The sequence below is a fragment of the Bombus terrestris genome, chromosome 11 (assembly GCF_910591885.1).
Source record: "Bombus terrestris chromosome 11, iyBomTerr1.2, whole genome shotgun sequence".
In the NCBI taxonomy this organism is placed as follows: domain Eukaryota; kingdom Metazoa; phylum Arthropoda; class Insecta; order Hymenoptera; family Apidae; genus Bombus; species Bombus terrestris.
This window is the reverse complement of record NC_063279.1, coordinates 2,195,242-2,222,677: the sequence shown is the minus strand read 5'-3', so window position 1 is coordinate 2,222,677 and position 27,436 is coordinate 2,195,242. Positions and strand designations below refer to the sequence as shown.

At 50.1% G+C, this 27,436-nt stretch overlaps 5 protein-coding genes across 20 annotated transcripts in view; 3 read left to right on the top strand and 2 right to left on the bottom strand.

The window, feature by feature from the left end:
* Positions 1-96: 96 nt before the first annotated feature.
* LOC100644853 lies at positions 97-4,983 on the top strand. 2 transcript variants are annotated; one of them, XM_003398628.4, is made up of 4 exons: positions 97-1,164; positions 1,233-1,521; positions 2,877-3,509; positions 3,580-4,983. In XM_003398628.4, the coding sequence occupies exons 1-4, from the start codon at positions 936-938 to the stop codon at positions 4,499-4,501; spliced, it is 2,073 nt and encodes a 690-aa protein (XP_003398676.2). In that variant the 5' UTR covers positions 97-935; the 3' UTR covers positions 4,502-4,983. The 2 variants fall into 2 exon arrangements, with proteins under 2 accessions (XP_003398676.2, XP_012168656.2); XM_012313266.3 differs by having other exon boundaries at positions 1,024-1,164; positions 1,233-1,535.
* On the bottom strand, positions 4,591-9,789 carry LOC100646989. 2 transcript variants are annotated; one of them, XM_012313264.3, is made up of 10 exons: positions 9,047-9,789; positions 8,803-8,972; positions 8,489-8,715; positions 8,067-8,421; positions 7,624-7,830; positions 7,436-7,555; positions 7,136-7,369; positions 6,842-7,031; positions 6,516-6,745; positions 4,591-6,419 (listed from the first exon to the last, which is right to left on the bottom strand). In XM_012313264.3, the coding sequence occupies exons 1-10, from the start codon at positions 9,388-9,390 to the stop codon at positions 5,080-5,082; spliced, it is 3,417 nt and encodes a 1,138-aa protein (XP_012168654.2). In that variant the 5' UTR covers positions 9,391-9,789; the 3' UTR covers positions 4,591-5,079. The 2 variants fall into 2 exon arrangements, with proteins under 2 accessions (XP_012168654.2, XP_012168655.2); XM_012313265.3 differs by having other exon boundaries at positions 6,842-7,016.
* Positions 9,790-9,987: 198 nt separating this feature from the next.
* On the top strand, positions 9,988-11,311 carry LOC105666200 (transmembrane protein 222). The gene is made up of 4 exons (XM_012313271.3): positions 9,988-10,268; positions 10,422-10,632; positions 10,702-10,832; positions 10,909-11,311. The coding sequence occupies exons 1-4, from the start codon at positions 10,138-10,140 to the stop codon at positions 10,988-10,990; spliced, it is 555 nt and encodes a 184-aa protein (XP_012168661.1). The 5' UTR covers positions 9,988-10,137; the 3' UTR covers positions 10,991-11,311.
* Positions 11,100-12,444, bottom strand: LOC100645416. Of its 3 annotated transcripts, none has more exons than XM_003398632.4 (2): positions 12,140-12,444; positions 11,100-12,000 (listed from the first exon to the last, which is right to left on the bottom strand). In XM_003398632.4, exon 2 carries the CDS (start codon positions 11,925-11,927, stop codon positions 11,475-11,477), a length of 453 nt encoding a protein of 150 aa, XP_003398680.1. In that variant the 5' UTR covers positions 11,928-12,000; positions 12,140-12,444; the 3' UTR covers positions 11,100-11,474. The 3 variants fall into 3 exon arrangements, with proteins under 3 accessions (XP_003398680.1, XP_020720887.1, XP_012168659.1); XM_020865228.1 differs by having other exon boundaries at positions 11,100-12,023; positions 12,136-12,399; XM_012313269.3 differs by having other exon boundaries at positions 12,136-12,398.
* Positions 12,445-12,619: 175 nt separating this feature from the next.
* Positions 12,620-27,436, top strand: part of LOC100645293 (histone deacetylase 5) — a 26,695-nt gene continuing 11,878 nt past the window's right edge. For 3 of the 12 annotated variants that reach the window (XM_020865216.2, XM_020865223.2, XM_020865217.2), the window contains exons 1-3: positions 12,620-13,142; positions 15,622-15,752; positions 22,148-22,293. In XM_020865216.2, coding sequence (XP_020720875.1) covers positions 12,960-13,142; positions 15,622-15,752; positions 22,148-22,293 — 460 coding nt within the window. In that variant the 5' untranslated portion in view covers positions 12,620-12,959. Of the gene's footprint in view, positions 13,143-15,621; positions 15,753-22,147; positions 22,294-23,503; positions 23,913-24,737; positions 27,011-27,436 lie in introns of those variants that run through there. The other 9 variants (XM_048410098.1, XM_020865215.2, XM_020865214.2 and 6 more) reach the window with 4 other exon arrangements.

Here is a 27,436-nt window from a genome sequence, read left to right as displayed (position 1 = left end):
ATCGCCGCGCGTATGTGGTCCGTACAACGAAACGGACGTTTCCAGCTGAGAGTCTGTGTGGACGTGGAAAATTCGATTCGGCCACGTTTCGATTCGAAATTGGAGGAGATGCGCGCATCTGCGCGAAGCGAGCCAACACTTCGGTGGGGTGAGTACGCGTCGATAGCCAACCATCGTTCCTAGTTCCTAGTGTCTCGCCGTGTTTCGACGACCACGCGAAACCTTGGTTCGTCGATTCGTCGCATCGCGCCAACCCGTATCCGCAACTTCGAAACCTTTCTCGTTCCTTTGTAACCTTCATTCGACTCGACGATTTCCCCGATATCGGTCAACGAAGATTCTACGTTGACGAACGTGAACCGAACCGAACAACTGCATAAACTACCAAACCTAACCCTGGCGTCGCGTTGCCTCGCATTGGCCAGCGTTGGGTCGCATCGTCGCATCGCGTCGCAGTTTCTTCCGTTGCCAGTCCTCCCTACCCATCTGGAAAGACGCATTTGCCGTCAGTCGTCGGCGAAACACGGTCGACTACGTTACCCGGCGGTACGGAACGATCGAACGGAGAAACTGGTCCGCATCGTTGAGAAATCGTCGCTCGGTGTCCACCGTTGGTTGCTGGCCGACGATTGAGCGCGATCGAGATCGAAGGAAGATTCATTCTCCGGACGAATAAATCGATATCAACGACGACGACCACGACGACGACCACGTCGATCGCCAACGGTGGTGCGGTAGTGGTGCAGGGATAAATAAGCGGCCAGATTGGCGTTTCCTAGCCGCTCGACGATCGCTCGAAGAACATCGTAATTTCGCGAGAGAGATCGATCGGCCGGTGAGGAAAGAACGGAAGGCGATCGCCGGGAACCGGGCTCGATGACCGTTCGATCGATCGCGTGGAAGCGACGCACGGTAGCGAGGACACGCGGAAAAATATGGTTTCGCGAACATCGAAGCCGGTGCCTGTCACCGATGAAATCTCCTCTTGGAAACTCGTGAGACGGTCCCGGTTGATCGTCGACTGCCTTCGTCGACGACCGAGTTTCGTTCTGTTGCTGTTGCCTGCTGCTTTCCTGGTCAGTTTCTATGTGGTTTCTTCGGAAAAGGATTACGATCTCGAGCCACGATATCCGTCCTTCGTCAAGTCATACAACGCGGTCGACGGTAAGTACGATCGACGATTAGTCGACCAACGCGATGGATAATCCGAATACGCGCGGATCTCTGCGTAGGTACGATGGAAGGCTACCTAGTGTGGAATTCGAAATGCCAAATGCCATCGAAGAAACCCGTTGACCCGTCGATCCGATCTTACGTGAAGAAGAAGGCGTATGAAAAATGCGCGAACGAGCCGCCGTTTACCGGTTTGTCCCTACGAGAAAACGGCACTGTGGTTCTGTTTGTGAACCCGGCCACTGCGGCTCGTCATCCCGGCCTCAGATGCTGCTGGTCGCCGGTGTACAGAGCCGAGAAACAACCGAAGAAACCGACCAAAGACAACAACGTGGATTCGTCGATCGTGTGAGTGTCTTCGGGTGAGACAGAGAACGAAGGTAAAGGTCGATTTATATTGTCCGTTCAAACACGGAACGATTCGATTCCGTGTTGATGGGTTGGCCAACGTAAACAAAATTCGATCTCTTCGGCTACAGATATTGGTTGCCGATTCGAGTGTCAGTTACAGCTCTGACTGAACAGGCTGCCCTATTGTGTGCGTATTTATACAATTGATTCGCGTCTGGCAACGAAAAACGATAACCGTAAAAATAATAACGCGAAGATTCAAAACGTGGCAACGGAAAATCGTCGTAACTACCTGCGTTCCGCGTAACTGTAACGCAGCTTGTATTTTATTATACGCAGGATGATACGGGGGGGAGGGGGAAACCCCGTGAAAAGGGTGTCATCGATTAAAGCATCGATAGAGGAATCTAATTAATTATTGAACAATTCGGAAGAAAACACCATTTTGACGAACTCGTGGATAAATTCGTGGCTCTGCCATGGTATTCAAGCTTGATCGCGTTAGTATTAACGTAATGGGTTTGTGACTATTAATCTGCTCGCATGACGTCGTGCCGCACCTGTGAATCCCCTTATTGATATTGATATAAACAAAGTTGGTCTCCCGCCTCAAGGCGCGGTGCGCGGCCGGATGAATATTACATAAGTACCACTAACCCAAGTGGAAGTAGTTTGAAAATTAAGGCCGAGCGACAGAATATTTTTCCATATAACGCCAAAACGAAGGTCGACCGCCGATTACGCGTGTAGGAAATGATCGATCGAAATGTTTCAACGAGCTTTACGGCGTATTTTGAAATCATCGTAATCGTGGACAAGTTCGTTAAAACGGTAATTTTTTTCAAATTTCCAGCGGTTTTCGCGCAGAATAAGCAGCGTTGTCACGTTGCTGCGTCGACGATTCACCGAACGACATCCTTTTCACGAGGATCCATCGTCTCGTACGTAAGGAGACGTAGCTGCTGGTAGCAGCAGTTCCTGATTGTATAAACTATAATTTCCGATTCATTCCGTCAAGTTCTCGTGACGCGTTGTAAAATATAGAACGGTCATGCGTTCGTCTGTTGATAACTAAATGCATATCATACGCGATATGGATGCACGTATCTCTATGGATTCCATTCAACCGTGTCCTAATAACTTTGATCGGTTTTCCGAGAATGTCATATTACACATCTGAGACTATCTATATATATATATATATACGTATAAATGCATCCTTATTTAATAAATCGCAACGACGCTGTTCCGTGTTTGAACGGATGATATAGATCGATCTTAACGCAACCGATCGACCAATCAGATGGCTGCGTGACACATCACGGGTTCGATCCCGACTATCTTTTTTCTAGGGTGAAACGATGCGAGAACTTCGAGAAGGAAACGACGACGCCCGACGACGCCCAGGCTGTGATGGTCAGCTGCACCGTAGATTCCAAGGTCGACGGTGGCGGTGGACAACGCGGTAAGCCAATCTACGAGAACGTTCATGCCATTCCGAATCCCGAGAAGGTTCGCAATCGGACGCGACGCAACGACAGCCAACAGTCGACCACGTTCGGCACCGTGGCTCTTTCTAGAAAGCTGAGCGTCCTGCTGCTTGGCATCGACAGCGTCAGTCGATTGAACTTTATACGTAGCATGCCAATCACCGAGAGATACTTGCTGGAAACCGGCTGGCTTCGATTCGACGGATACAACAAGATGGGCGACAATACGTTTCCCAACTTGATGGCCATCCTGACAGGACAAAATCAGTCACAGGCTTATTCGTTGTGCAAACCGACCGTTCCGTACATGTTAGATCGTTGCCCCTTCCTCTGGAAGAATTTTCGCGACGCGGGCTACGCCACTGCCTATGGCGAGGATGAAACGGCTCTCAACACCTTCAACTATCTCAAGATGGGCTTCGTCGAACCGCCGACCGACTATTACCTCCGACCGTACATGCTCGCCTGCGAGAAGTTGCTGAAAGTGAAAAAGAGGTAAATGCGATGGTCGGTTCTATGCGGATTGTGGCGTCTTCTCCGCTTTTCATCGTTACCTACTTTTCAGATTCGGGCTCAAGTATTGCACCGGTCCCGAGACCAGCTTCGATAGAATTCTCGATTACGCGATCGAGTACGCGCGAGCATTCCGCGGCTCGCCATATTTTGGCTTCTTCTGGACGATCAGCGTGAGCCACGAGAACGCGAACGGACTGTCATCGATGGACGGCCGACTTCTCGACAAGCTGAAGCGACTGGAAAACGAGGGCATCGCGAACGACACGATGATCGTCCTGCTGAGCGACCACGGAATGCGCTGGGGCCCGATCAGAAACACGTTCGTCGGATGGTACGAGGAGAGGCTGCCGTTCCTCTACCTTTGGCTTCCCGAGTGGTTCCGAGAAGAACGGCCAGAGGCGTATTCGTCGCTGCGCGCCAATCAACGTCGGTTGATCTCGCCGTTCGACCTCTACGAAACGCTGAGGGACGTGTTGCAGTTGTCAGGTGGCTCGGCCAATCCGTCCTCGGGATGCCCCGGATGTCGCAGCCTGCTCGCGGGCCCGGTGCCCCTCGAGAGAGGTTGCTCCGACGTCGGAATCTCGTCTCATTGGTGCGCCTGTAGCGCCTTCGAGTCGGTGGATCCTCGCGATCCGATCGTTCAGAAGGGAGCGCAGGTGTTTCTCGATCACGTGGACAAGCTGCTCGACGGCTATCGGGACAAGAAGGGAAGACGGTTGTGCGCGAAGCTACGTTTGAAGAAGTTGCACCGTGTAGACCGCGTGATCGACTTTGGAAACTCGAGCAGCGTCGCCTACTTCTACATGATACAAGTGAGCCCCGGGGATGGAAAGTTAGAGGTGACGGTTCGATACCACGAGAACGGAACCTACACCCTGTCCGACCACGAGGTTAGCAGGATCAATCCCTACGCCTCTACCGCGGAGTGCTTGGATCGCGGAACCAAGCAATATTGCCATTGTCTCAAGTAATTCGCGTCGAAGATCTCGGGCCGTATCGAAACCGCGACCTCGCCGGATGTATCGCGCAGGAACCAGGCCTAATAAAGTGCCAAAATCGATTTGCCTCGAACAACCTTGAGACTCCGTCTCGTTGAATTTATTTCGGTTTCTTTGGCAACCACAGGGCACTACTACGAGTACCACGGCCGACCAAACACCGTCGTACACGCGCGAGTATCGATTCATGCCCGCGTATGTACTATATTATTGCATACATATATTCGCATATATATATGTAAATATATATGTATATGTATATGTGTGTATAAGTATGTATATATATATATATATATGTATATTTTACTACGTCTCTATAAGCGTAATTTCCTTACAACTTCAAGAGAGGTACGCGGCGAAAGGCGATCGGACATCGCCGCGTTTCTGATTCGCTACATATTTTCCGATCGTCGTTGCCAACATTACCAAAAATAAATCTTTTTCGCAAAAGTGTCCGTTACTTGTTTCTCTTTCTTCGTTTCTACGTCCGTCCCTTGTCCCGTTCGACGAACGAACGGACGAACGTAATCTTCGCCCGGTGGAATCCTCGATCAGTTCGTAAGACCGTCCAGACTGAATCGAGAAACGCGTCCAATCTCGCGAATCGTTCCCTCCTCGCCGATAGGTCGTCGCCGTATAGCTCCGTGCTCCGGTGTTCCGAACAACATCACCGTTACCGATTGTTTCCGAGTGTGCGCGACCGCCAGGCCTCTTCGCGCCAGGAATCCGTCCAAGATCCTCATCCCTTCGTAGAGACTCTGCAGATCGCAGCTCGAGTATCGTCGGTAGCCTCGCCGTTCGCGGTACGACGATCCGATCGAGATCGGATCGGAGGCGTGCAAATTCATCCGCGACTCTTCGAACTCGCCGTTGCACAACTTTTCGTAACTGCTGATCGATCCGATCGTCGTAGTTCTGCCGAGGTATCCGTCGCGCGAGCAAACCGGCAATTTCCTCATGGACCTTCCGAAGGTACGGCACGGCGTCGAACTTGCCGTAGATACAACCGTGGAGGCGGTGCTTCCATTTTGCCATTTACCCATTCTCGCGCCCAACAATTTCACGATCGTACTGCTTCTTGACTGATAGCTGCTTCCTCCTTTTCCTTCCTCTCGTTCCTCTCGTTCCTCTTCTTCCATATCTTCGTCCTCTCCCCGTTCCACTTTCCTACCCCTTCTCGTATCCACAGCGTTATCCCTGTTTTCGTTTCGCTTTTGCTCCTGGCCCGACTTCTTTCCACTTTCCCTTTGCCAGCGTCGCCTATTCGTTTCTTCCGCCGCCGACCGTTCCGCGTTTTGATCCGCGGTAATACGGCGAACCGACCAGAGGCGGCCGATGGTTCGCTCTCTGAACGACGACGATCGACGAACGGTGGCGCAGCCGCAGGCACCTTCGCAAGAGCATCCGGACACGAAACCGTCGTCAGACTTGACGTTATCCTCGGTAACGCTGTCCACGACGGCATCCTCGACGGTTGGCTGGTCGCCCGGTTCCTCGCACGGTTCCCCGATCCGTTCTTCCATGTCCGACTCGATGGTTGCTCCGGATCGTTTCTCTCCCTCGACCGTTTCTTGCGCGTCTCCTCCTCTGTCTCCGCGATCCAACGACTCCGTGTCTGTCGAAGCAGCGCGCGAGGTTCTCCGCTGCGAATCACACGAGACGCTGGCCGTTCGGATCGAATTCGAAGCGCTGCAAGTCGGCGAATACGCACCGAGAAATTCGACGTTGATCGAGACCAATGATCCTCGTGCTTCGAGGTCCCCCGGGGTGGCCGGTCCTGGAAGATCGCCGTTTCCGGACAAGGACGACGAGAACGGTTCGCCGGTTCGACGAAGCCAGTTTCGCCGACGCGATCTCTCCTCCTGTTCTTCCTCTTCGTCGTGCCGTTCGCCTGACGGAACATCCTCGCGTGAAACTCACACGTCCAGGCGGTCTTTGCTGTACCTACTTAACCACAGCAAGTACCTACGAAAGTGGGAATACTTACGCGTGTTCGAATCGACCGACGCTAATCCGGAAACGTTGAAATGTCGCGATATCGATCCTGGAGGAGTGACGTACGGCGGCGGTGGGCTCTCGGGCAACCGCCGAGTCGTAGTTCGGTTCTTCGGAATCCCCTCGTCCTGGTTGGAGCTGGACTCAGCGCGACCGCTCCCGCGACTGCTACCTGCCATCTCGGCCAGCGAACAAACCGAGGAGGATCGTTCGACGTCCAACCTTCGATCGGCCAAGCAATTCGTATTCGTACCGCGTGAAATTGGTATAACGAAGAATGCGTCGAGTGGAAAGAAAAGATATCGGTAGGTTACTTACGAGCAGCTTTGACCGGGAGAACTCCTATCGCGAGTTTCTCGACCAAACGCCCTCTTCTTTCTTCGAGCGATGATCTCGGAGTCGAATCCGAGCTTGACCACCTCGTCGTAGCCAGGTGGTGCTTCGTACACCGGCGGGTCGTCCGACACCGTGATTTCGTCGATTCGCGCTCCGTCTGCAATATCGAAAACTGTCGAAAGTGACGGTGAGAGAAATCGACGATGACCGCCGGTCTATCCATGCTCTACCGACGATGGCTCCCGTATTAGATGTACATATTAACCGTCTTCCTACCTAGAAGCTCGCTGATCGTTTGCAGTCTTGACTGAAGTTCTCTTTGCTGCCTGGCTCTGGCGCCCATTCTGTACAGCAAGATGATCAGCGCCGATATCAAGACGATCAGTCCGAGGCTGCTCGCCACGAACACCAGAGTAGCCGTCTTCAGGTCTGGGTAACGATCGATCTTTGGAAAGTAGTAATTCGCCTTGTTCGCGTGCCATTTTCGATCCTGAGGTTCGAGCTCCCAATCTGCGAGACGATATTCGCGTCGAACAAAGCGAAACTGAAACGGTTTAAACGATTGCGTTTACATACCTTGAAAGCAGGTTGCCGGTTCGTCGCTGTTGTCGCCGCAGTGATCGAAGCCGTCGCAATTCAGCTGACTCGTTATGCATCTGTGATTGCGGCAAAGAAAGTCCGATCCCGCGAAACAGTCTGCGAATGATCGGACGAGAGAGAATGACGAATCGATCGGGATCGGGATTCGCGAAGGTTGCGCTCACCCATGTAACTGAAGGCCGCGTAGGCAATCGCCAGGTGCGAGGACGAGCCAAACGTTCCTCGTAGACTGACGTGGAAGCCGCTGGTGACGGGAGCGACGTGCTCCCTGTGTCTCGGTGGTTGCACTTGACTCGCTGGATGTCTGAGGATCTCGAGCGGCAAAAGAGCCGAGGTGGGCCCCTGTTTTACCACTAATTCGGTATTGCCGGCTGAAACGAATGCGAAAACGAGTGGAATAATTAAACTGAGTCGCGCGTATCTTCCAACATTCGTCCGCAGACGCCGTTTCTTACTCTCCGTGATAATGGAAAACAAAACACGGAGTAGTACGCGTTTATCCGCGAACAGTCTTATCTCGCTTGTATTTTGTCTTCGACGACGTATACGGATCGTCTGCGGGCAATCGAAGAAGAAGGAAAAACAAAAATCACGCGTCTATGCTTACCCATGTCCGCGAACGTGATCACTTTCAGATACATATGCGTTTTCATGTGTAAAAAGTTCTTGGGGGGCCTGATCAGCCAGACGCAGTCGTAAGTTTTTACCCCTTCGCCCACCATATCCAACATGGTAATCGTGCCACCGAGATTCTCCACGTAGCCGCCGCAGTCGGTTATCGGTTGCACGGATTTGTCCAAGGGGTGTCCAATCACGAACGAATAGAAAGCCTTGTAACCCAATCCGGTGCCGCCATTTGCGTAGAATCGTATCAGCAACGAAGGGCCAGAGCTCATTATTACCGGTGGCCGAAATCTCGCGCCGCTACTCACGTCCAGTCGTTGACCGTTCCAATCGTAGAACTAAATCGCGCAGAACCATCGTCGATATGACAGACGATCGTTTTTGCTTCGGTTAGTTTACGCTTACCTCCATTATCGACACGGTCGCCAGCTGAAAATCACTGAACAGTAACCTGATACGGCAGGACGGTGCCTCGCTCGGGCAGGTGACCACGTACTCCAAGCCAAGATCGCGAGGATACCGAGCCGGGAAGAACGGAGACGTTAAAATCCCACCACCGGTGTTGTTCAATCCCTTGGCTGCCTGACCGGTCGCCGTTGTCAATTCGGTACCCCTCAGGTGTAATCTGTTCCCTGTCAACAGATCGTGAACGTATCGATCGATCTTCGATCCAGCGCGCTATCAATTCCGCGATATTCTCTTCAAATTAATCCGCTTACTCTCCGCCGTGTACTCCAGCGTGAACGCGTGCTTGTGCGACTGACTGTAAAGCAGTGTGATCGACAAAGTTCTCGTGCTGGATCTGTACGTGATCGGCGCGTACAATCCGCAAAATGGAGTTCCGGATACATCCTCGTACGGCGGCTCCGAGATCCATACGTAATCACACCTGCGGAAACGAAAACAAAACGCCAAAGGAAGATTGAACGCGTTGACGCCTAACACGCGCGTGCACGTAATTACCTGCACGGGCTATCCAATGTGACGCTGCCGTCGCCGCAATGATGCGACAACGCGATGCTCTCGAAGGTGACGATTATCACGCAGGACGGACATGTCACCAGCTCGAGATTACACTGAGCGTGGGAGCTGTTGCTCGTATATACCCGCGAGCCCTCTTGTCTCGGCTCGTTCTTTATCAGCGAGACGTTTCTGGCGTATAAAATACCCTTCTCCCCAAGCTCCAGATACAATCGCCTTCCGTTTTGAGCTCCGCAGATATCTTCATTCCGGACGATGTTACCTTCACCCGTTACCACGATCGACCACCATAGAGATATCCCTACAATCGCTTTTAGCGCTAGCATCGCGCGTTTTCGATGCCTCTCCTCTATCTACCTCGACACGCGCGAATACCGTATGCGTTTTCAAGATTTCTCGATCTAGATCTTATCGAGCCGAAACCGATGGAACATCTTCTATCGACGGAAGGGAACGTTCTGCCTTTCGAGAAACTACCATCGCGATTACGCGCATAATTTCATTAGTTCGCAACACTGTTACGTACCTCCTTATTACGGTATAAAGCATTTTTATGGTATCCTTTGCACGGTTCTCCTCGCTCTATACCACCTCCTCCTATCTCAGTCTTTTACAACCTGATATTTCACAACCTACAAACAGATATTTCACGCAACTTTCGATCGTCCTATCAATTTCTTATTGTCCAAGTAATGTATAGCAATAACGATTGCCTACCGGTATTTCTACTTTCGTTTACGTTTTGAACGAATACGCCTTCGTATAGATCTAAAAGTTCGATACATCCGAACCAATCGGTCCCATTCTTTTATTACCTAATTCGACAAATCGATTTCCGTGAACATACACGTCTGTTCGACGACGTATTCACGATAGATCTCGAATGCTTCCTTCCAATCTGTCATCGTGTTATCGTACCGCGCGCCAGCTATCCTTTCAAACTTTAGTTGCAAGAAGTAACATTAGATGTCTCTGGAAGAAACAGAGAGCGCGCGCGCGCGCGCGTGTGTTTCGTGCGTGTGTGAGAAAGAGAGAGAAAGGAGCTAGGTTGTCGCTCACTATCAAAACAAAATATGAAAGAGGAGGAATTGTTGTCTGAGCCGCAAGAGTACTCCGATAATATGTCAAATATAGATCTTGCTATTAATTTGGAAACGCAAAAGTTCCCATTTTGTATAGTTTGGACACCTCTACCGATTCTGACGTAAGTAGAGCTAGAAAAATAACCTCAATCGGTGGCACGCTGGAATTCCTATATAGTACGAGTCGATCGATATATGATATATCTGCGTTGCTGATTTCACAATATCTCCCGTTATCGCAACCTCAAAGCGTTTGCTTTTGTTTCGTTATGAAGATATTTCTTACCTATCATTGGTCACGTGGGGATTGCCACTTCTACCGGTGTGATACGAGACTTCGCTGGTCCGTATCACGTTGCGGAAGATAATATGACGTTTGGAAAGCCCACGAAATACTTGCAATTGAACTATACCAAAGCCAAAGGAGGCGTTCAGGGATGGGATTCTGCTGTCGCAAATGCGAGTGAAATCTATAAAAATAGGATGGTTAGTGTTTAAGCTTGTTCTAATCTTCGCAATTATTTTTCTCTAAAACTACGTCTATCTTCTTCACAGCACAATTTATGTTGCGACAACTGTCATTCTCACGTAGCTACAGCGTTAGATCTAATGTCGTATGATAATTCGAATAATTGGAATATGGTAAAAGTTGCGTTGCTTATGCTTATCTGGGGAAAGTATGTAAGGTAAGAGAACATTCGACAGATTCGACGTCGACATCAACGTTACCGAGCATCTTAGAACGCATCTGCCTTTTTTCAGCTTTTCAGGTTTTCTTAAAACTTGGATGCCATTTTATCTTCTGGTGTTCGCCATCACTTCGCTTTGTCTGGTACTGCGATAATATACACGATATTTGTATAATACATTTTCTCTCCTGTTCGCGAGTGACGTTCGCAATCGATTCGCTACCAAACGTTGACAGGTGTATGTCGCGTTGAAAGAATCAATCGTCTGGTGATGCTTAATATTTATTAAAAGCACGTATTAACACATTAAAATTATACATCCGATACAAATGTACAAACTCGTGATATATAATATAGAGTATACTTAAAATTATGGATAAGTGCTATGTTACAAACGCGCGTACAAAAACTTCATCGCGTATTTTCTTTATCGAATAAATTTGTGCTCGTGCATTATCGAGCGTGGGTGAAGGTAATTTGGTTTAGTTTCTTTTCTTTGTTTTCCTTTCCTTCGTTAAATCACGAGTAGAAAGTACACGTTTAATTAATTAATTTAAATAAAATTTAAATTAAATTAATCAAAGTAACGAGTAACGGTGGTTTAGACGATCTCGTGGACATTGCGCGTTGGAAAGGAAATCATTCGTCGCTTCTACTATTCATTTCTGCCATGATGCTTTCTTCCAACGAGAAGCTATAATCGTAATTTCGATTTTCTATTCTCTCTATAAAAGACAAAATCTCGCTAATTCTAAGGCTGTCTATTTCGAAATCGTTGCTCGTGTTAATCTCCAGACGTTTGCACAATTTAAATGGAACTCCGTTCAAATAGTGCGGTGCGTTCTCTCCTTGATTATAGTCTTTGTTCAATTCGGGCGGTAAACCTTGGCCAAAGTTTGGAACAGGAGGAACGTACGGATATAAATTACTACTAGAATGCGTAGCCGCGGTGTTGTGACTTGTATCCATTGGCATTGCTGGGGGCATTGAAATGATATCGAATCCATCGCTTTGACTCGATGACTGTTCTTCTTCCGTCGAATCGGGAGGCGAGTCCTTATGTCGTTTCTTCTTTCCGAACAACCAAGACATTTTTAGCGAATGCGATGCAGCGAAATAGCAACGACGATTATTCCAACGTATCTCGAAAGGCGGAAGAGGTTATCTGCGTGAAAAAAACTTGGCAACCTAACCAATCTCGACCAATGGACATAGGTTAATTTTTGATGACGCGTGATTCGAATATATAAAGTGATTCACTCGGCACGAGTTAGCGAAAAATGAAAGAAGAAATACTCACGTACAATGGATTTAGGAACAGAAGAACGAAACGTACGTCTATAAGCTACCCATAGTCGATCGATGACTACGCGTCGTAGCATCAATGATATTTCTCGTCATCTTGGTTTAAAAGAAGTAAAGAAGCAAAAGTAAAGTCCGTCGTTCGCATTTGTAACGATTTATACTAACTGAGAGAACAACTTGAACAGCTTTTATTTAGACCGATTGAGAATGATATTTAACGCGGATACAGAGCTTCGTTAAATGTTGGAACTATATTGCGAAAACAGATTATTTCGAAGATTGATTGACAGATGGCAGCACCACGGCAAACCTAACCCAAACTGAATATTACGCGGCGCAAGCGTTCGAGTAAACGAGCTGGGGTTAGGAGGTGGATCAGAAGGAGAGGAAGAGAGAGGTGCGCAACGTCATCGCGTTAATCCTTGTCGCGTTCGAGGCCGTTCAAGATACAGCAGTCGCGGTAGTTGGCAAGACTGCAACGATCCGCCAAGTTGTAGGTTAGAGATAGCTTGTACAAGTAGCTAGACGACGACATCGTGAAATCGCGAGGAGTGATGAAGCGTTGAGGAGCAATCGTAGAAAGTTTAATCGACAATTTGTACGCGTGGAACGGTGTCACTGTGTATACAAGGTGTTTCCAAGAGGTACACGTCGTTCGACGGAATCCAATTTACGCGTTCCTCGTGTCTCGCGAAACGCATGCGTGCTACCAAGGTAACCAAGTGCATCTGGCAATAATCGGACGAGCCGTTATAGTTGAACAAACCACGTCGAGGTAGCAGCGCGATCGCATTGTTTTTATGTTTCTCGTGTGTGTACATGCCATGCATATACGCTCTGTGTAAGGCGTATCGCGAGTGTCTCGCGAGTGATCAGCGTTTCTTCCTTCTACGCGTTCGCCGTTTTTCTCGAGTGTTCGTACTAAAAGCGAGATTACATCGAGTGCCATCGCGAGACATTGGTTACGTTCGTGGTTCGCAAAGGTGTGGCAGCGTTAAGCCAGTAAGTCTTGGTGTTGGATTTGCGCGGTACCGACCATTGCTGGCTGTTCTCTTCGCTACTTCTTCGATGCGTTCTCCTCCTCCGCTTCCTCCCCCTTCTTCACCTCCACCTCTTCCTTTTCTCTTTTTTCTTCTCTCCTCTTTCTTTCTATTTCTTCTCCAATTTTCTCGGTCCTCCCTATTTCTCTCTTCTTTCTCGCTGTTTCTCCGTCGACAATCAATCTTCCGTATCTTTTCTCCTCTTGCCTTCACGTCACACGCACGCACGCATGCACGCACGCACGCATGCACGAACTCAGGCACATATGTGTGCGCGTGCTTCCATACACAGACATTCATCTATCTTTCCTCCCTCCCTCCCCCCGCCTCTCTCTCTCTCTCTCTTTCTCTCTCTCTCTCGTTGACACATACATACATACATAAGTAAAACATTCTCCACGAATCTACGCGTCGCATTTTTGCCACGTGTCGAACGATCAAAATGTATTCGTAGTTTAGCAATTAAACGATTTATTGTACGCGATACCAGTCTCTAAGCATAGTTTGTTCGATCTTTCGATCGCTCGATTCGGATCATCCGAAAATCGAATTTTCCATTTTGGGAGATCGAAGCGTTTTGCCGATGAGAGCGAGTGACCGCTTTCGTGACTTTCGATCTGTTACCGCTACCGCTACCGCCGCTCTTTACCCACCACACGACCACTATCATCGCCACTGCTACTACCACTACCACTGTACCGCCACCACCACTACCACCACTAGTGCCACTATGTCCACTTCCACTACCGCCATCGCCACCACCACCACCACCACCACCACCACCACCATCATCATCATCATCGTTGTCACGGACACTGACACGGGACTTGTTCACGAGCTACAAATACCGACACTAATACCAATACGATTTTCATCGTAACCGCGATTGAACGTCGAGCATGCCGCTCCTCAAACACAGAGTTCGATTTCCGAAATTAAAATCTTCGGAAATGTTTAATCTTTTTCAAAGTCTAGAAAATGATAAATTAAATTAGCATCACTCGGGCCAGTCTGTGAATATGTGCGTGCGTGCGTGCGTGTGTGTGTGTGTGTGTGTGTGTGTCTCGTTTTTCTCTTTTTTATCAGCTGTTTCTACACTAAACGATTTTCACATTTCGACAAAGAAGTCGTTCCATTCCATGTGATTTTGGCGAGACAAACGTTTTTGCCTTCTTTTAATTCAACCGAAGGTTATATCTCGGCGCTTCCGCGAGCTAACGTTTTTCGTTTACCATGCCCGACTCGAAATTCCAATATCTATTCGTTCGGTATTCGTTATCGACGTTACTCGCTATCCTTTCTAGTCTTCGAATTGATTCGGTTGAGTTTAGCGAATGCCGTGTATACATGTCGTGCGTGCGCGCGAGGGTACGCGCACTCGCGAATACAAGTCGATCGATGTGGTTTCTTACATGGACGTTCGGTATATTTATTTAACGATCGTTTCTATCTAAACGAAACGTATACGTTACGCGCCAACTTTAGTATTCCCAACGTTTTCCAGCGAATAGAGAAATTTCGCGACTATTGGTTATTATGAAACGAAACGGAAGTATTGCCCGACAAAGATGATATCGATCTCCCCCTCGAACGAATTGAACGCGATCGAAGTTTAGCGCTGACGCAGCCGGTAAGCACGATAACCATTCGAGAGATCTCGATTCACTTCCACGATCGATCATATCTGACGAATCTCGAAATTTTGATAAACGTGATCGAGCCTACGCGCGACATGCGATACTCGGTATACGATACGCGACACGCGACGCACGACACCACGCACGATACCTGCTAGAATAAATCTAATCGAATGAGAAATTTGGATTTTCCGTTGAGAGTGGTGATCGAGTGACAAAATCGCGGCGTCGCCTGTGTCACGTGGACGCTTCGACTACCGCGTTTACGATTGAAAAGATCGAAGAAAAACGAGGAACGTTCAGTTTTCGTGATTTTCAGTTTCATAGCACATTTTGTTTCGTGACAACTAGGAGACAACAGAAAATTATCAAATCACGATCGTTATAACGTTCGAAATATTTCATTAAGATAGGTTTGAAAGGTTTGGTATATTGGGTAAAAACAGGGAATGTCCACTGCTTACTGGATCGAAACACGCAATATGACAAGGATTACGAGTACTGTACAGTAATTACTATGTTAACATTCTTTTTTCGTGATATCTAATCAAAGTATAAACTTCGCTTTATAAACAATACAGTTAAATTTATCGAACATCGCTTCTTTGCTACTGGATCAAAAAGATTAAAACTTGATTTTCCGAATAAAGTTATTTCCAGACAATCCCTGTTTTTTCCTCTTACCCTTTAGTTTCTTACTCGACGATCGCGTACGCTCTAGCAAGTTGTGTCGTAGTTGTTTTTAAAAGAGAGATAGAGAGAGAGAGAGAGAGAAAGGAAAAAAATTGCTTGTTCGCGTTGCAGGAAACGCATGCGACCAAGACAGAAAAGAGTTACGACGTTGCAGCGTTGACGGTAAATGCAGGGTTCGGTGAATGTTGGAGGAAACAGAATGTCCAGCGAACAAGCGCGAGCAAGCGCCGTCGCGACCAAAGGTAAGTTTTCGACGTAGACACGTATACATTTGAACTGGATTTTCCGGTTCTTAATATCATTTCAACGTTGGAGTGGCAAGAACCGTGATCGATGAATTTCGGATCGGCTCGCGATTTGCGACTCACGATAAACACGGATAAAGAGAACGAGAAGCGATGCGGTCGAGGTCACCATCGACGCGACCCGTGATCGTGGTTGTTGGCGATATTCTAGCAGCGTGGGAATCGCCGTTCGCAAACTCACTGCCACGCGATCGAGAAACGATCGCGAAGATAACGACAAGCAGCCTCCACCGTAATAATAATAGTCAAGGTGACGAATACCACGAACGATTCGTCGTCATCGAGTCGATCCCAATGTCTCGACCGTTCTTTCCACCGACCGTTCTTCCGGTGGTTTATTTCGTTGATCTTCGATCGATAGCGATAGGACCGCGCGCGCGATCGATTCTCTTCGAGACGAAAATTCTCCTCGAATCGGTCACGAACGTCGAACCATCCTTACAAATGGCCTCTTCTCCGGTCTTACCAGCCGTACCGTGTTTCTCGATTACGAGCGAGATCGAGGTAAAATCGATCTTTCGTTTCGCGTGTCGGTGCGAATCGGTTGTATGGGAATCGTAACAGGCTTCGAACATATCGAACAACGACAGTGGTCGTCAAGTATTATCGTTTCTCGTGCCGCCCATATCCTTCGACCATAGCCGTCTCGCTTCTTACGGTTGATCGCGAAATCGCTGGCGCGCTCTCAACGTCAACGCGGTAGGTTCATTCATCGTTTGGTATATATTTTCGATCCGTGCCACCCCTTCTCTTCCGCGATCGCACTTGTTGCCATTGAGCGCCGAGACGAGCCGCGTACGTGCGCATAGATCATCGACGCGACACGATGTGACACGATTAGACCAGGCTAGACCAGACCGGAGACGAAACCAAACGAAACCAAACGAAACGAGACCGCGACACAAGCCGAGTACGGTAAAGGGTGGGGTGGAGGACGATGGGCGAGCAAAGCAACGAAAGTCAAAGTCGATACTTTCGGGGAATCACGGTTATTTTAGAGATAGGGGAATTTACTCGCTCGGTACGCGGTTACGCGTAAGAGTGAGAAAAACGGAGGGGTGGAAGATGACGCGCGACGTGGTCGAAGAAAGAACGAGTAAAAATAAATCACGAAACGCAGCGGGGATCTCTCGATCCGAAATAGATCGTAGATCAGCGACCGTCGTTATCTGTCATTCGCGATCCATGATCTATTATTCGTCGATCGTCGAAGCCACCAGCTGAGCAGAGCGCGACAGAGCGCGCGCGAGCGCGCGTGCGAATGAGAAAGAGAGAGAGAGGGAGAGAGTGGGAGGGAGAGAGAGAGAGAGAGAGAGAGAGAGAAAGAGCTGGTATAACGTTTGTTGCACGGTTTCTCGAGCTTTCTATTTTTAGACGGCCCGATCGAGCATACGGGCATCGTCAAGGCCGCGCGTTGCGAAACGATTATCGGTGGCACATGTTGCGCCCGCGCTACCAACCGGAACCGAATCGACCCAACCCGACCCGACCCACCCATTCCATCGCGACCCAACTCGATCCAACCGAATCTCTTCTTCCTCGTTTCTCCGTAATTGTCCGGCCCTGTCTTGACGCTCGTGCAACTTTATCGTTGCGTCGAATCGAATCGAATCGGACTTTTTACAACGGTAAAAGACACGACGAGCGTGTATCAGTTTGGTAACGAGCCGCCTCTCTTACTTCCTCGGCCGTATTTGTCCGCGAACGGAGACGTTGGATGTCGAGGTTCTCTGGTGATGGTATTCGGTACGTAAGCTATGCGACGGCTTCTCAAATGCGACCAATTTCGTCTGTTGATATGGACGACGGACACCAGTAGCATCAGAAAGATTCCCATGCATTTCAGCGTCATGATCTTTCGCGTGTCGTGCTCCGAAGACGCCGTCCACATTAGAAACTCTACCACGTCTTTCGCCAATTGCGACTCGGTGGCCGGTGTTCCATCGTCGTACTCGATGATTCCCTCGTAGAACATCTGCGAAAGCGTTAAAAGAAGCAACGGTAGTGGAAAATAAGTATCGGTGAGAGAAGGCGCGTTCGACGAATCGCGATTTCGCTTATGCCGTACTCGTGGCATCGTGGTAGATCCACCGGTAAAGTAAACGTTGAAGTATTGGCCTTCGTCCGGAGTTACCCCTGCTGGAGGGTCCATCCATCCGGTTAACAGGGAAAACACGTAATCTAGGCCGCGTCTGCGCGTCAAAATCATGTAAGTTAGATCCGGTGGGACAGCGCCATAGTTGGCGGCTTTAGCCGCTTCCTCGTTCGGATAAGGAGACGGAATCGCGTCGGACAATATCGCCGGTCTCGTGTAATAGTTGCCTTGATCGTCGGGGCCGTCCTCCACCTGATCGAAAGCGTTCGCTCGGTTACGATTGGTTACGCCGGAACGCACGGTGATCGCGTCGCGTCGCGTCGCGTCGGTCAACCACCGCGCTCTAGCTCCGATAGAAACCTGGAACTCGGCGGCGATCTGTTTAACCTCTTCCGCCGTGTGCGTTACGTTGACCAGGTCAAGGAAACGAACGAATCGTAGACTGTGACACGCGTGGCACACGGTTCGATAAACCTGCCATCCTCTTCTCAAAGCGGCATGATCGAACGCCTTGAACGTACCGTTGAACGCCCATGGGTACTTGGGTAGTCTAATTTCTATTCCCCCGAACGCCTTCACCGACGAATCGTTCAGAAAATAAAGAACAACGCCGCAGCTTCCGATCGTGGCTGCGGTAAATCCGAACCACGCCTTTATCCTTTTCCCATCGGACGACCAACGAAATCGACTCTCGCCGTTAAATTTACGACAGGCCGTGGAAACAGCTCGACCGATTCTGCCGATTATCGCCATCACGTTTTCCTCGAATAGACGCGATCGACGCTCGAACGACGAATCGATTCTCGTAAATCGCGCTCGTCCGTTGTCGCGCAAGCCATTTGTTCGTGTAACTCGATGCGATACACGATACGTAAAGCGCAACGATGCGAACCACGCTCGTAAAGCGTAGAAATCGATTCGTCGTCCGCGTCGTTCGGCGATCGCAGCCCGTCGTATTGGACGCGCGGTGCAGGGACGCGAGACGGTTGGTCGGTTGGTTCGTGAACGTGTAGTTTCTGTCGCGGTTACGCAACACGTAAGCCACGTTACACAACCTTTTACAATAAAGGTGTCGAGTGTATTTCCGCGACGTTATAAATAAACTACTCGGTTATGCTTGGCATTATGCATGCGCGCATATTGCCGAGCTTACGTCGAATCGGACCTACACCCGCTGTCTCGTGCGCAGCAGCTGCGTCGACAGGACGAGCCGCGCAAACAACACAGCTCGTGTTTACACGCGCGATTTTCCTTCGTCGTCGTTCTCGAGATTTTTGCCGAAGCGATAGGACGCGATCGATCGCGCCGCCGCGTCCAGTCGCTCGACTCTCGTTCGACAACGGTCAACCTAGCCCCGGTAATTTCATCTTCGCGTCCTGCCGCATCGTATTATCGGCAAAGGGTTGCGACGCGACCGTCCACGAGATGACGAACGAGCGATAACGTTACGGATGCGATAATCGGCGTGTCGACCGAGGCGGTCTAATAATAGATACCTACGTATCGATCCATCACCACGACAAACCGTTATTGTCTTTGATATCGTGGTCGAGCCGAAACGCGCGTTAGCGAAAGATTGATTCGCTCGATGGAGAGACGAAAGAGCGTGGTTGTTATCAAAGAGCGTATCGAACCGGGCTATTTATACCAGCGACGCTCGTCGCGCTTCGATACCACGGTATATATGGGCTATACGGCAACGCTTGGATTAACCAAGCCGCTAATCGATGCGCTTTGTTTCCGCGCGCGCTAAGCTCGTTTCAGCCGCCTCGCGAGTATCCGCTGACCGTGCGGCCCCTTTTGAAAAACCACTAGCTGTCTAAACGACGGCGGCGACGGTGCGTGCTCGTTTTACGAGCCCAAACGAGGGTAAAAACTAGTCGGCGCAACTTTGTCCAGTTTCGATCTCGTCGGTGGAACGAGGTCGCCAAGGAGGCGCTCAGGCGGTTGCGCGATCGAGTTTGTCGCGTTCGAATCGATCGCATTCGATCCAAGTTTGCGTTTACATCCGCTCGGCAACGTTGACGACAACGACGACGACAACGATGACGAGTAGGACAACAACGACCACGGCGGCGAACAGCACGCGCGTAAAATCGTCTCTCGCGTTTATTTTCACCGGCTTCATTTATTTTTGCTCGGATTGCCGTTTACCAAGGGTGCTGCTCGCGAACGGCGTAGGGGCACGCGTTCGATAACTCGATCTTCCGCAGTGGTTCGGCTAAGCGGACGCGACCAGTCGATCGCGAGGCCAACTGTCACGAGCGTCATTCCGATTGCGCAAAGATCGCGGTTCTGCGCGCTCGCGGAGGAAAGGTCGCTTTCACTGCGATGGCTAGAGCGCGCGAGAAGGAACGCAAAAGACTACGATGATCCATATATTTGGGATCTATTCAAAGCCGAGTTTTGGTAGTTTGCCAAATCTATTTTTCCGAGCGAAGGCGGGATCGCTTATTGTGCCCGTGCTAATTTTGTCGCGCCGTAACGCTCTCCATTCCGGAGGTGTGGGTGGGTGGTGCTGCTGCTTGCTCGATACTCACTACGAGAGTTTTCAATCGTTTACACGCGGCCAACATTCCCGTCCCCGTCGCCGACCAGTCGCCCTTCAGCCGAGCTTCGTGCATCGATTTTTCCAAAGCCCTCGCATTCACCAGCTACGTACGCTCCATGATATTCCGCGATCCTCGCGCCTTTCTCCGCGCATCGCGATTCCGATCCGATAGGATTCGATCGTGAAATTCACGTTGAAAAAAACGTTTCATCGGTTGGACAACCTAACGGAAACGACCGCCGATCGATCGCCATGGCTATTTCTATTTTTATCGCAACGGCTAGTTGCTACGTGAACGGAGGTTACCGCTTCTTCGACGGTTTAGCTTACGCGATAGCAGATTCTGTCAGGCCTCTTAAACTTTGTTCCCGTCGCGTATCTCTCTCATTGGAGAAAAACGATTTTTCTCTTCGTCGAGAATTCGCGTTTGCTGCTCATCCCTGCTCTTCCGTCCGCGAGACGCGCAGTGGAGCGCGTACGTCAGCGAGGGTGTATTTTCCAGACGAGAAAATGCTCGCGGCGTCGCGTCGCGCTCACGTAGGAGGCGCCAAAGTTCGTGCACGCGTAAACCTCGTGGAAGGTACTCGCGGAGTTGCAGAAATCAGGAGGGGGTAGTAAACATAACCCAGATTCGTGAACGGTGGCATCTGCCCGAAACCAAGCGACCAAGTGGGATACAACCAATAACCTAGCTTAATAACGCGTTATAAAAGTAAACGTTGATCCGTGCAAAGGTCATCCTCCGTCTATTTATAAGTGGCTCGTCTCTTTTAACTCTTTTTCCAACCTGTCGACCGCGTCTCGGTCTCTAATTTCCTGCATACGCGTGTACGTGCGCCCCTCGCATTTGCATTTTCGCGAGAGAAGCAACGCGTTCCTAGATCGTGCGCAATTTTTTCTTTTTTCTTTTCTTTTCTTCTCTCTTTTTTTTTTTTCTTTCGTCGGTCCAGTAATCTCAGGCGACGATGACGAAGACAACGACGGCGACAACGGCGCGATCACGATCGTCGACGTCGCCCTCGCTTTCGTTTCCGATGAGTCAGTTGAAGCATCGCTACAGCCTGTCGGGGTGGCGCCAACGCGTTGGCGGACTCGCTCTATACGTTTTATGACAGTTTGAAAATACCGAGCGGGTGAACCGATAAGATCGGCCTTCCGTGTTCGGAATTCCCGGTGTCTCGTGGCGCCGACCGTCTTTTCTCTCAGACCTCTCTAGGTCCTCTAGCAAAGGGCACGCGACACAGCGGCGGCCGAACATAACGCCGGTAACGTTGGCAAGACACCGGCGCAGAGACGAGGGTCACGGTTCACGGTTCACGGTTTTCCTCTTTCTCTTTTCCAAACCACTCCGCCTGATTCGATCGCGCGGCTCCTCCTAGTCCTATCCTTTCTTCCTTCCTCATCTCCTCCGTCGGCTCATCGTCCTCTAGTGGCACGAAAACACGAACGTCGGACGCACAGCGAATATTAATGCGTGTTTTTGCACGTGTAGACGTTTATTTTTGCTCGTATTTTTAGCAGCTGGTATTTTCGAACGGGACCGCCACTATTTTTGTCCTAGCACGCCATACGGCGTATTACCGTCCAGAGACCACCTACGAAGCGAATTCTCTCTTTCTCTCTCTCTCTCTCTGTCTCTCTCTCTCTCTCTGTCTCTCTGTCTCTCTGTCTCTCTGTTACAATTAGGCGGACGGACGGGTTTCTGTCGCGGACACAAGAACACGCAAGTCCATCTCCTGTCGCTTCGAGAGGTATTCGGTCGTTCCAGTTCAGTTCCAGAGATTCGAGAGGAATCGGGATAATATCGGACCAAGACGTCGCGGCCAGACCACGTACGTTCCGAACGTTCGTATCGATTTAGCTATTTCAAGCGGAAGCTGGTTTACCGTGTAATTGCGACAACACGTAATTAAACCGAGTTACGTGATCCACTACGCGAATAAACGTGTCTCAGGTATCGTCGTGTAATTACGATGCGCGGCAATGTCGGTTCGGAAACGCGCGTACGTGAACCAGACCGTGAACGTATTCTCGAAACGAATTCCAGCGAAATTTGTTTGACGCGTCGCTATTTTGTTTCAAGAGTATACCCACCCACCCACCTACCTACCTACCTACCTATCTACCTACCTACCTATCTGGTATCGCGCGTATCTCGTACGCGCCTGCATACGTTGCATAAAAAGAAAAAAAAAAACAGGACAGAAGGCGATTTTCGAGGATGTCGAAGCGAAGGAATCGTGGTCGGTGTTGGACCATTGGACGCGTAACGAATAGCGTTCTCGTTCGCGTCTACCGCGGTGCTATTTCGAAGGGGTGAAAGGGCCGTAGCTAGGTAAGCCGCTAAAAATAACACCGGTACATCATATCGAGCGGTCGTCTATAAATAGTGGCAAGTGACGAGAGACCCTGGATGGATTGGAGTCACGAGCAGCGCTACCTAGCACGCGCCATCTTTTAGAAAAATTCAAAACACTGCCACTCCTGGCTGTTACCCTCCTTCTCGGTCTCGCTGCCCGTCCAACGCCGTCCACCTCCAACTCGATCGATCGATCGTAAATAACAATGGACGCGGCCATTCATTGACGCGATGTTGCCTGCAAGGTGGAACGAATCGACGAGCAAATCGACCTTACGGGCAATCGATTTTTTTCGTCAACTCGTCGTACAGTCGATGCGAGCCGAATCGACGCGAGACACGAATTCCTGTCGTATCCGAACGATGATCGACGAATCGCGAGAAACGGATTTTCTCGGACGTAACGACCACCTTTCCGCTATCGGGGCTCGTCGTTCGTTCGATCGATCGATGCGTTCGAGCTTTGGGGTGGAGCGACCAAACGAACGGTACGAGATGATTCAAGAAGGGGTGACCTTGTCTCCTATTTTCGGAAGGTAGATTTCTCGTGACTCTCGCCAGTATTACGGACCTGTCTCCCGAAAGGAATCGAAGAAAAACGACCAGGTATAAAGATCGACGTTCGACGAACATTTGGAAAGTCGATCGCACGTGTATCGTGATTTGCACGCACCACCTGCTAGTGGCGCGAAAATTTCCTCGGGCTCGTCTCACAGTCGATAGCTTTCTGTATTTCCGTCTGTATAGATTTGCCAGCGAATCGTTCCGTGGATAGAATCGCGCTAGGCATTCCGGAAAATCGTATACATCACGTAACGGACGACTAAATTGCGTCAGCGGAACGTGATGCGTCGAGAATAAATTCCTAATCGCGCGCGTATTTAGAAGCGATACGAGGCGCATCGCTACGCTTTGTCTCGATTCGAGCCATCCATCTGTCCTCCAGCCTTTGAAAATTCAGCGTCGCGATTTATTCCTCGCGTCTACAACGTTTTGTTTACGCGAGCGAGCAAAAGAAGAATCGAGTTGACGGAAGGAGAATGCAAGGAAAAGAAGAAGGGAAGCAGGCGAAAGGAGTAGAAGGAAGGACAGGTCGGCAAAGTTTATCGGGCTGGTCGCGGTGCGACGAAAACGAGCGAAGAACGATGGCGAGTGTGAGTTTCGGCGATGGAGAAGAGCAGTGGCGGAGCGAAGCAACGTGGAAAGGACGAGGGGAGACGGTGAATTTGGCAGGGGGGGAACGGTAACACGGCGGTATAGCAGCGGAGAACGGAGCAACGCGCAAATGCGCTAGGAAGGCGACAGAAGGGCAGCGGCGGCGGCTGCTGCTGCTGCTGCTGCTGTTGGTGGTATAGAAGCTAGTGGGCGGCAAACTGGAGAGGCACGGAACGAGGCAGTTTTACAATTACGTTGGCGACGCTGTGCGCGCGCTCGCGCGAGTAACACAAATGTGATCTGAACGCAACAATACCGGGTCTCTATAAATAGCCGAGATTCGCGAGTCTCGCGAGGCAGGGCGCTGTCATCGTGTGCGCGCGACACCCTCAGAGAATGCGAGAGAATCGCGAAAGAAACGGTAGCGCGTACCGCGCGCGCAGTTCTCTCTCGTTATCCGTGACATGCGCGCGCGCGCGTTCCAGCAAATCCGCGCTCCAGTCTCTACGTTTCGTCGTCGTTCCGAAATTATCGTCGCCGTCGTCGTTGTCATCGTCATCGTTGCCGACGTCGATATCGACATCGCCGTCGTCATCGCCATCGTCACCGTCACCGTCATCGACGGTGTTTCTATTACCGACGCATCGACTCATTCGCTCGACTCGATGGCCTATCTTCGATAAAACGTAAGCCACTATTTTTCACGTTCTCCGCGTTTATCCGTGTTTTTAAAGTGCGATGCAAGCGGATTCGCGAATCAGATTGCCGTTAAATTCGGACTACGGTGCTGGCTTTTGTGTTCGTTTGGTGCAAAGAATGATAATAGTGCGCGCGATGCTGCAGCCAGCCGATTAAACGCACGAAACTACGTGGTGAACGTTCTTCGGAAGAACGACGATAAATTCGTTCGAGAGAAAAGTGCATTTTAGCAACGCGTGGTCACGCGTGATCGCCTACGTACGCTTTCTTTTCTTTTCTCGTCCTATGTATTTCGCTTTTGCCGCCGCTTCTCTTTCTCCGCCGTATCGTCCTTTCGAACGTTTCCCCTCTGGCTTCTCCGCGTTCCGTTTTTTGTCACACGATCGTTGGTAAACGGTTTCGACGCGTGTCACGAGACGATCAACGCTGTTCCATCGGAACTCGGCCTAAAAACCCGATATCGAAATTCGAACGTTTCGCGTTTCACGCAAAGTTCTCTCCTCTTTGCTCCCTGTCGTATTTCGTCGTATTTTCCATTCCTGTCCACTTGTTCTATGTTGATCGTTTCGAACGCTTCGTAGTAAAATCCCGTCGAGGGATTTCCAGTCTGCATCCTGTATCGCGAATCAAAGTCCATTTCAAAATCGACCGACACCTGTTGTGCCCTGCTTGTAACGACGCGAGCGACTAGCATCGCTCCCGTAACTTTCTGTTGTCCCGTTGGCTGCTTCCTCTCTCTCTTTCTCTCTCCGTCCACTCCCCTCTCCCGTTCTCCGTCTCTCCGCTGTTTTCCCCCTATATTCTCGGTTTTCTCGGGTTTTTGTGCGTTTCAAAACGAAAGGCAACGCTGCCGCGATCGACGTTCGTCAGTTCCATTGAAAGTGTTATCGTTTCTTCCGCGCGAGTCCTTGTTACTTGATGCTCGCTTTGCCGTCACTCGTGTTTGGTACCGTCCAGGCGATATCGAACGGAAATGTCTCCGAGAGGGAAAAAAAGGAGGGAAAGACAAAGAACCAACGCGTCCGTGCACGAGCATGTGCAGCGTAATTGAAATAATAGGGAGAGAAAGAGAGAAAGAAGAGAAAGACGTTGAACTAGTTTTTAGAGTTTTCAGTTTTCAGACCTTTTTCGAATATCGTTCGCGTCACAGTCAGAGGCAACGGGGGAACAAACTCCGGCGTAACGATGCAAACGAACGAGGAGAACCGCGTTTGTTCGTGTTCGCGAGACTCGTCAACACCGCGTCGCGCGTTAGCACGCATGTGCGCCGCGCGGACACGATTCATCGTTTTTCCACTGACATTTGCGGGAGATCGCGGGCGAAAGTGAGCGCGCGCGCGTTTCCTGGCTTCAACAGCGCGTTCTTCTCCGTTTCTTTTTCACTCGATTTCCAGTGTATATTGACGCGACACGAAATCGCGCAACTCGGATCTCGAAGAAAACGACCGTCGCGCGCGTTTACGAGACGACGGTTACTCGCATCGGACGAATTCTTGCAATTGCGCGTACGACCGTCTCGAAATGAATCGAGCGGCCGCGATTCGCGAACCCGTCGCAACAAAGAGCAGAAACTGAAACACGCTTGACGTCACTGCGAATCATTCTCGCCATTTAGACGAAGTCACGAGTTCAATTTAGAACGCGAACGAGCCAGTACCGTGGACCCGATTCGCCGTTTCGTTTTGAAACCTGTGAAACGTCGTTGCGATCTTTTACACGATCGCGTGTTACGCGCATCCAACGGAAACGAAAGAGAAACAAGGCGGGAGAACGTGGCGAACGAGACATCGATCCGTTCGCGTTACCAAACACTTTTTTCGAGAAATAAGCAATCGAAATAACACGGACAGAGATAGCGAGTCTAATTCTATCGTCGGTCTGTGACCACCGCCGAGTCGATTCGCCTTGTTCCGATATCGCTTTCATTACGGGGTCATTGGTCTTCCTTCCTCTTGCTTGGTCTTTCGCCTCGAGGAAATACGTAGCACATACATACGAGTCGTACACGCCCACGCGGTCACACTCGTACGTTCGCGTTGTCTCGCGTCGCGTCGTTTAGCGTTGCCTGTTTTTCCTAGTAAATACTGCCCTCTTCTATCTCTTCAACCTGTTGAAACCACGATCCTTCGGATCTCTTCCTTCCTTCTTTTTTCTTAGCCTTCTTGCCCGTTTTAGTAGAAAATATACGCAACCGCGCGCATAGAAGACAAGAAAGAAGGAAAAGAGAAGTTCTAGCGTAACCGAGGAGGAAATAATTACGAGGATGGCAGAGATTGATCAAGCGCGTCGATATCCTGTCGAACAGAGTTAGCGCCGACAGCCATTCGATCTACGCGGTACGTAACAAACGCCAATTCGTGCGGAATCTTGAATTTCGTTCGCGACGTAAGACACCAGACGTTTTTCTCCGCTTGCTCGATGCTTCGAGCGGTCGAGTGTTTTATCGTGGTCGTGTAAATCGATCGGCACCGGACGATCGTTAGGTCGTTTCAATCACCGCGTTCGATGCGATTCGATCGACGCTCGAACGCGATAGTGGCGATCGGCAAAGGCAAGTACGTTGCACGATCGCGTTAACGCGCGTCGCCTAGTGCAACGCGTACGATAGGTGGTCGCGCTTCCACTTACGCGTCGGACGAAGAATAGAATCACGCCGAACAATCGGCTACGTATTACGGAATATGCGACACGTTGGAAGGAAAAGTGACGCGGACCAGACATAATTCGAACGATCGTCGAAAGGAGAACGTAGGGACGAACGG

What these genes read in the sequence shown, in the direction of transcription:
- LOC100646989 (XM_012313264.3), bottom strand. Translation starts at nt 9,390, where the DNA reads ATGCTAGCGCTAAAAGCGATTGTAGGGATATCTCTATGGTGGTCGATC. An exon ending in AACGATCAGCGAGCTTCTAG is followed by an intron (nt 7,032 to 7,135) that starts GTAGGAAGACGG and finishes CACTTTCGACAG; the next exon opens with TTTTCGATATTGCAGACGGA. An exon ending in GTCGGTCGATTCGAACACGC is followed by an intron (nt 6,420 to 6,515) that starts GTAAGTATTCCC and finishes ATGTTCCGTCAG; the next exon opens with GCGAACGGCACGACGAAGAG.
- LOC100645416 (XM_003398632.4), bottom strand. Translation starts at nt 11,927, where the DNA reads ATGTCTTGGTTGTTCGGAAAGAAGAAACGACATAAGGACTCGCCTCCC.
- LOC105666200 (XM_012313271.3), top strand. Translation starts at nt 10,138, where the DNA reads ATGAAAGAGGAGGAATTGTTGTCTGAGCCGCAAGAGTACTCCGATAAT. An exon ending in ACACCTCTACCGATTCTGAC is followed by an intron (nt 10,269 to 10,421) that starts GTAAGTAGAGCT and finishes TTCGTTATGAAG; the next exon opens with ATATTTCTTACCTATCATTG. An exon ending in AAATCTATAAAAATAGGATG is followed by an intron (nt 10,633 to 10,701) that starts GTTAGTGTTTAA and finishes TCTTCTTCACAG; the next exon opens with CACAATTTATGTTGCGACAA.
- LOC100644853 (XM_003398628.4), top strand. Translation starts at nt 936, where the DNA reads ATGGTTTCGCGAACATCGAAGCCGGTGCCTGTCACCGATGAAATCTCC. An exon ending in AACGTGGATTCGTCGATCGT is followed by an intron (nt 1,522 to 2,876) that starts GTGAGTGTCTTC and finishes TCTTTTTTCTAG; the next exon opens with GGTGAAACGATGCGAGAACT. An exon ending in TTGCTGAAAGTGAAAAAGAG is followed by an intron (nt 3,510 to 3,579) that starts GTAAATGCGATG and finishes CCTACTTTTCAG; the next exon opens with ATTCGGGCTCAAGTATTGCA.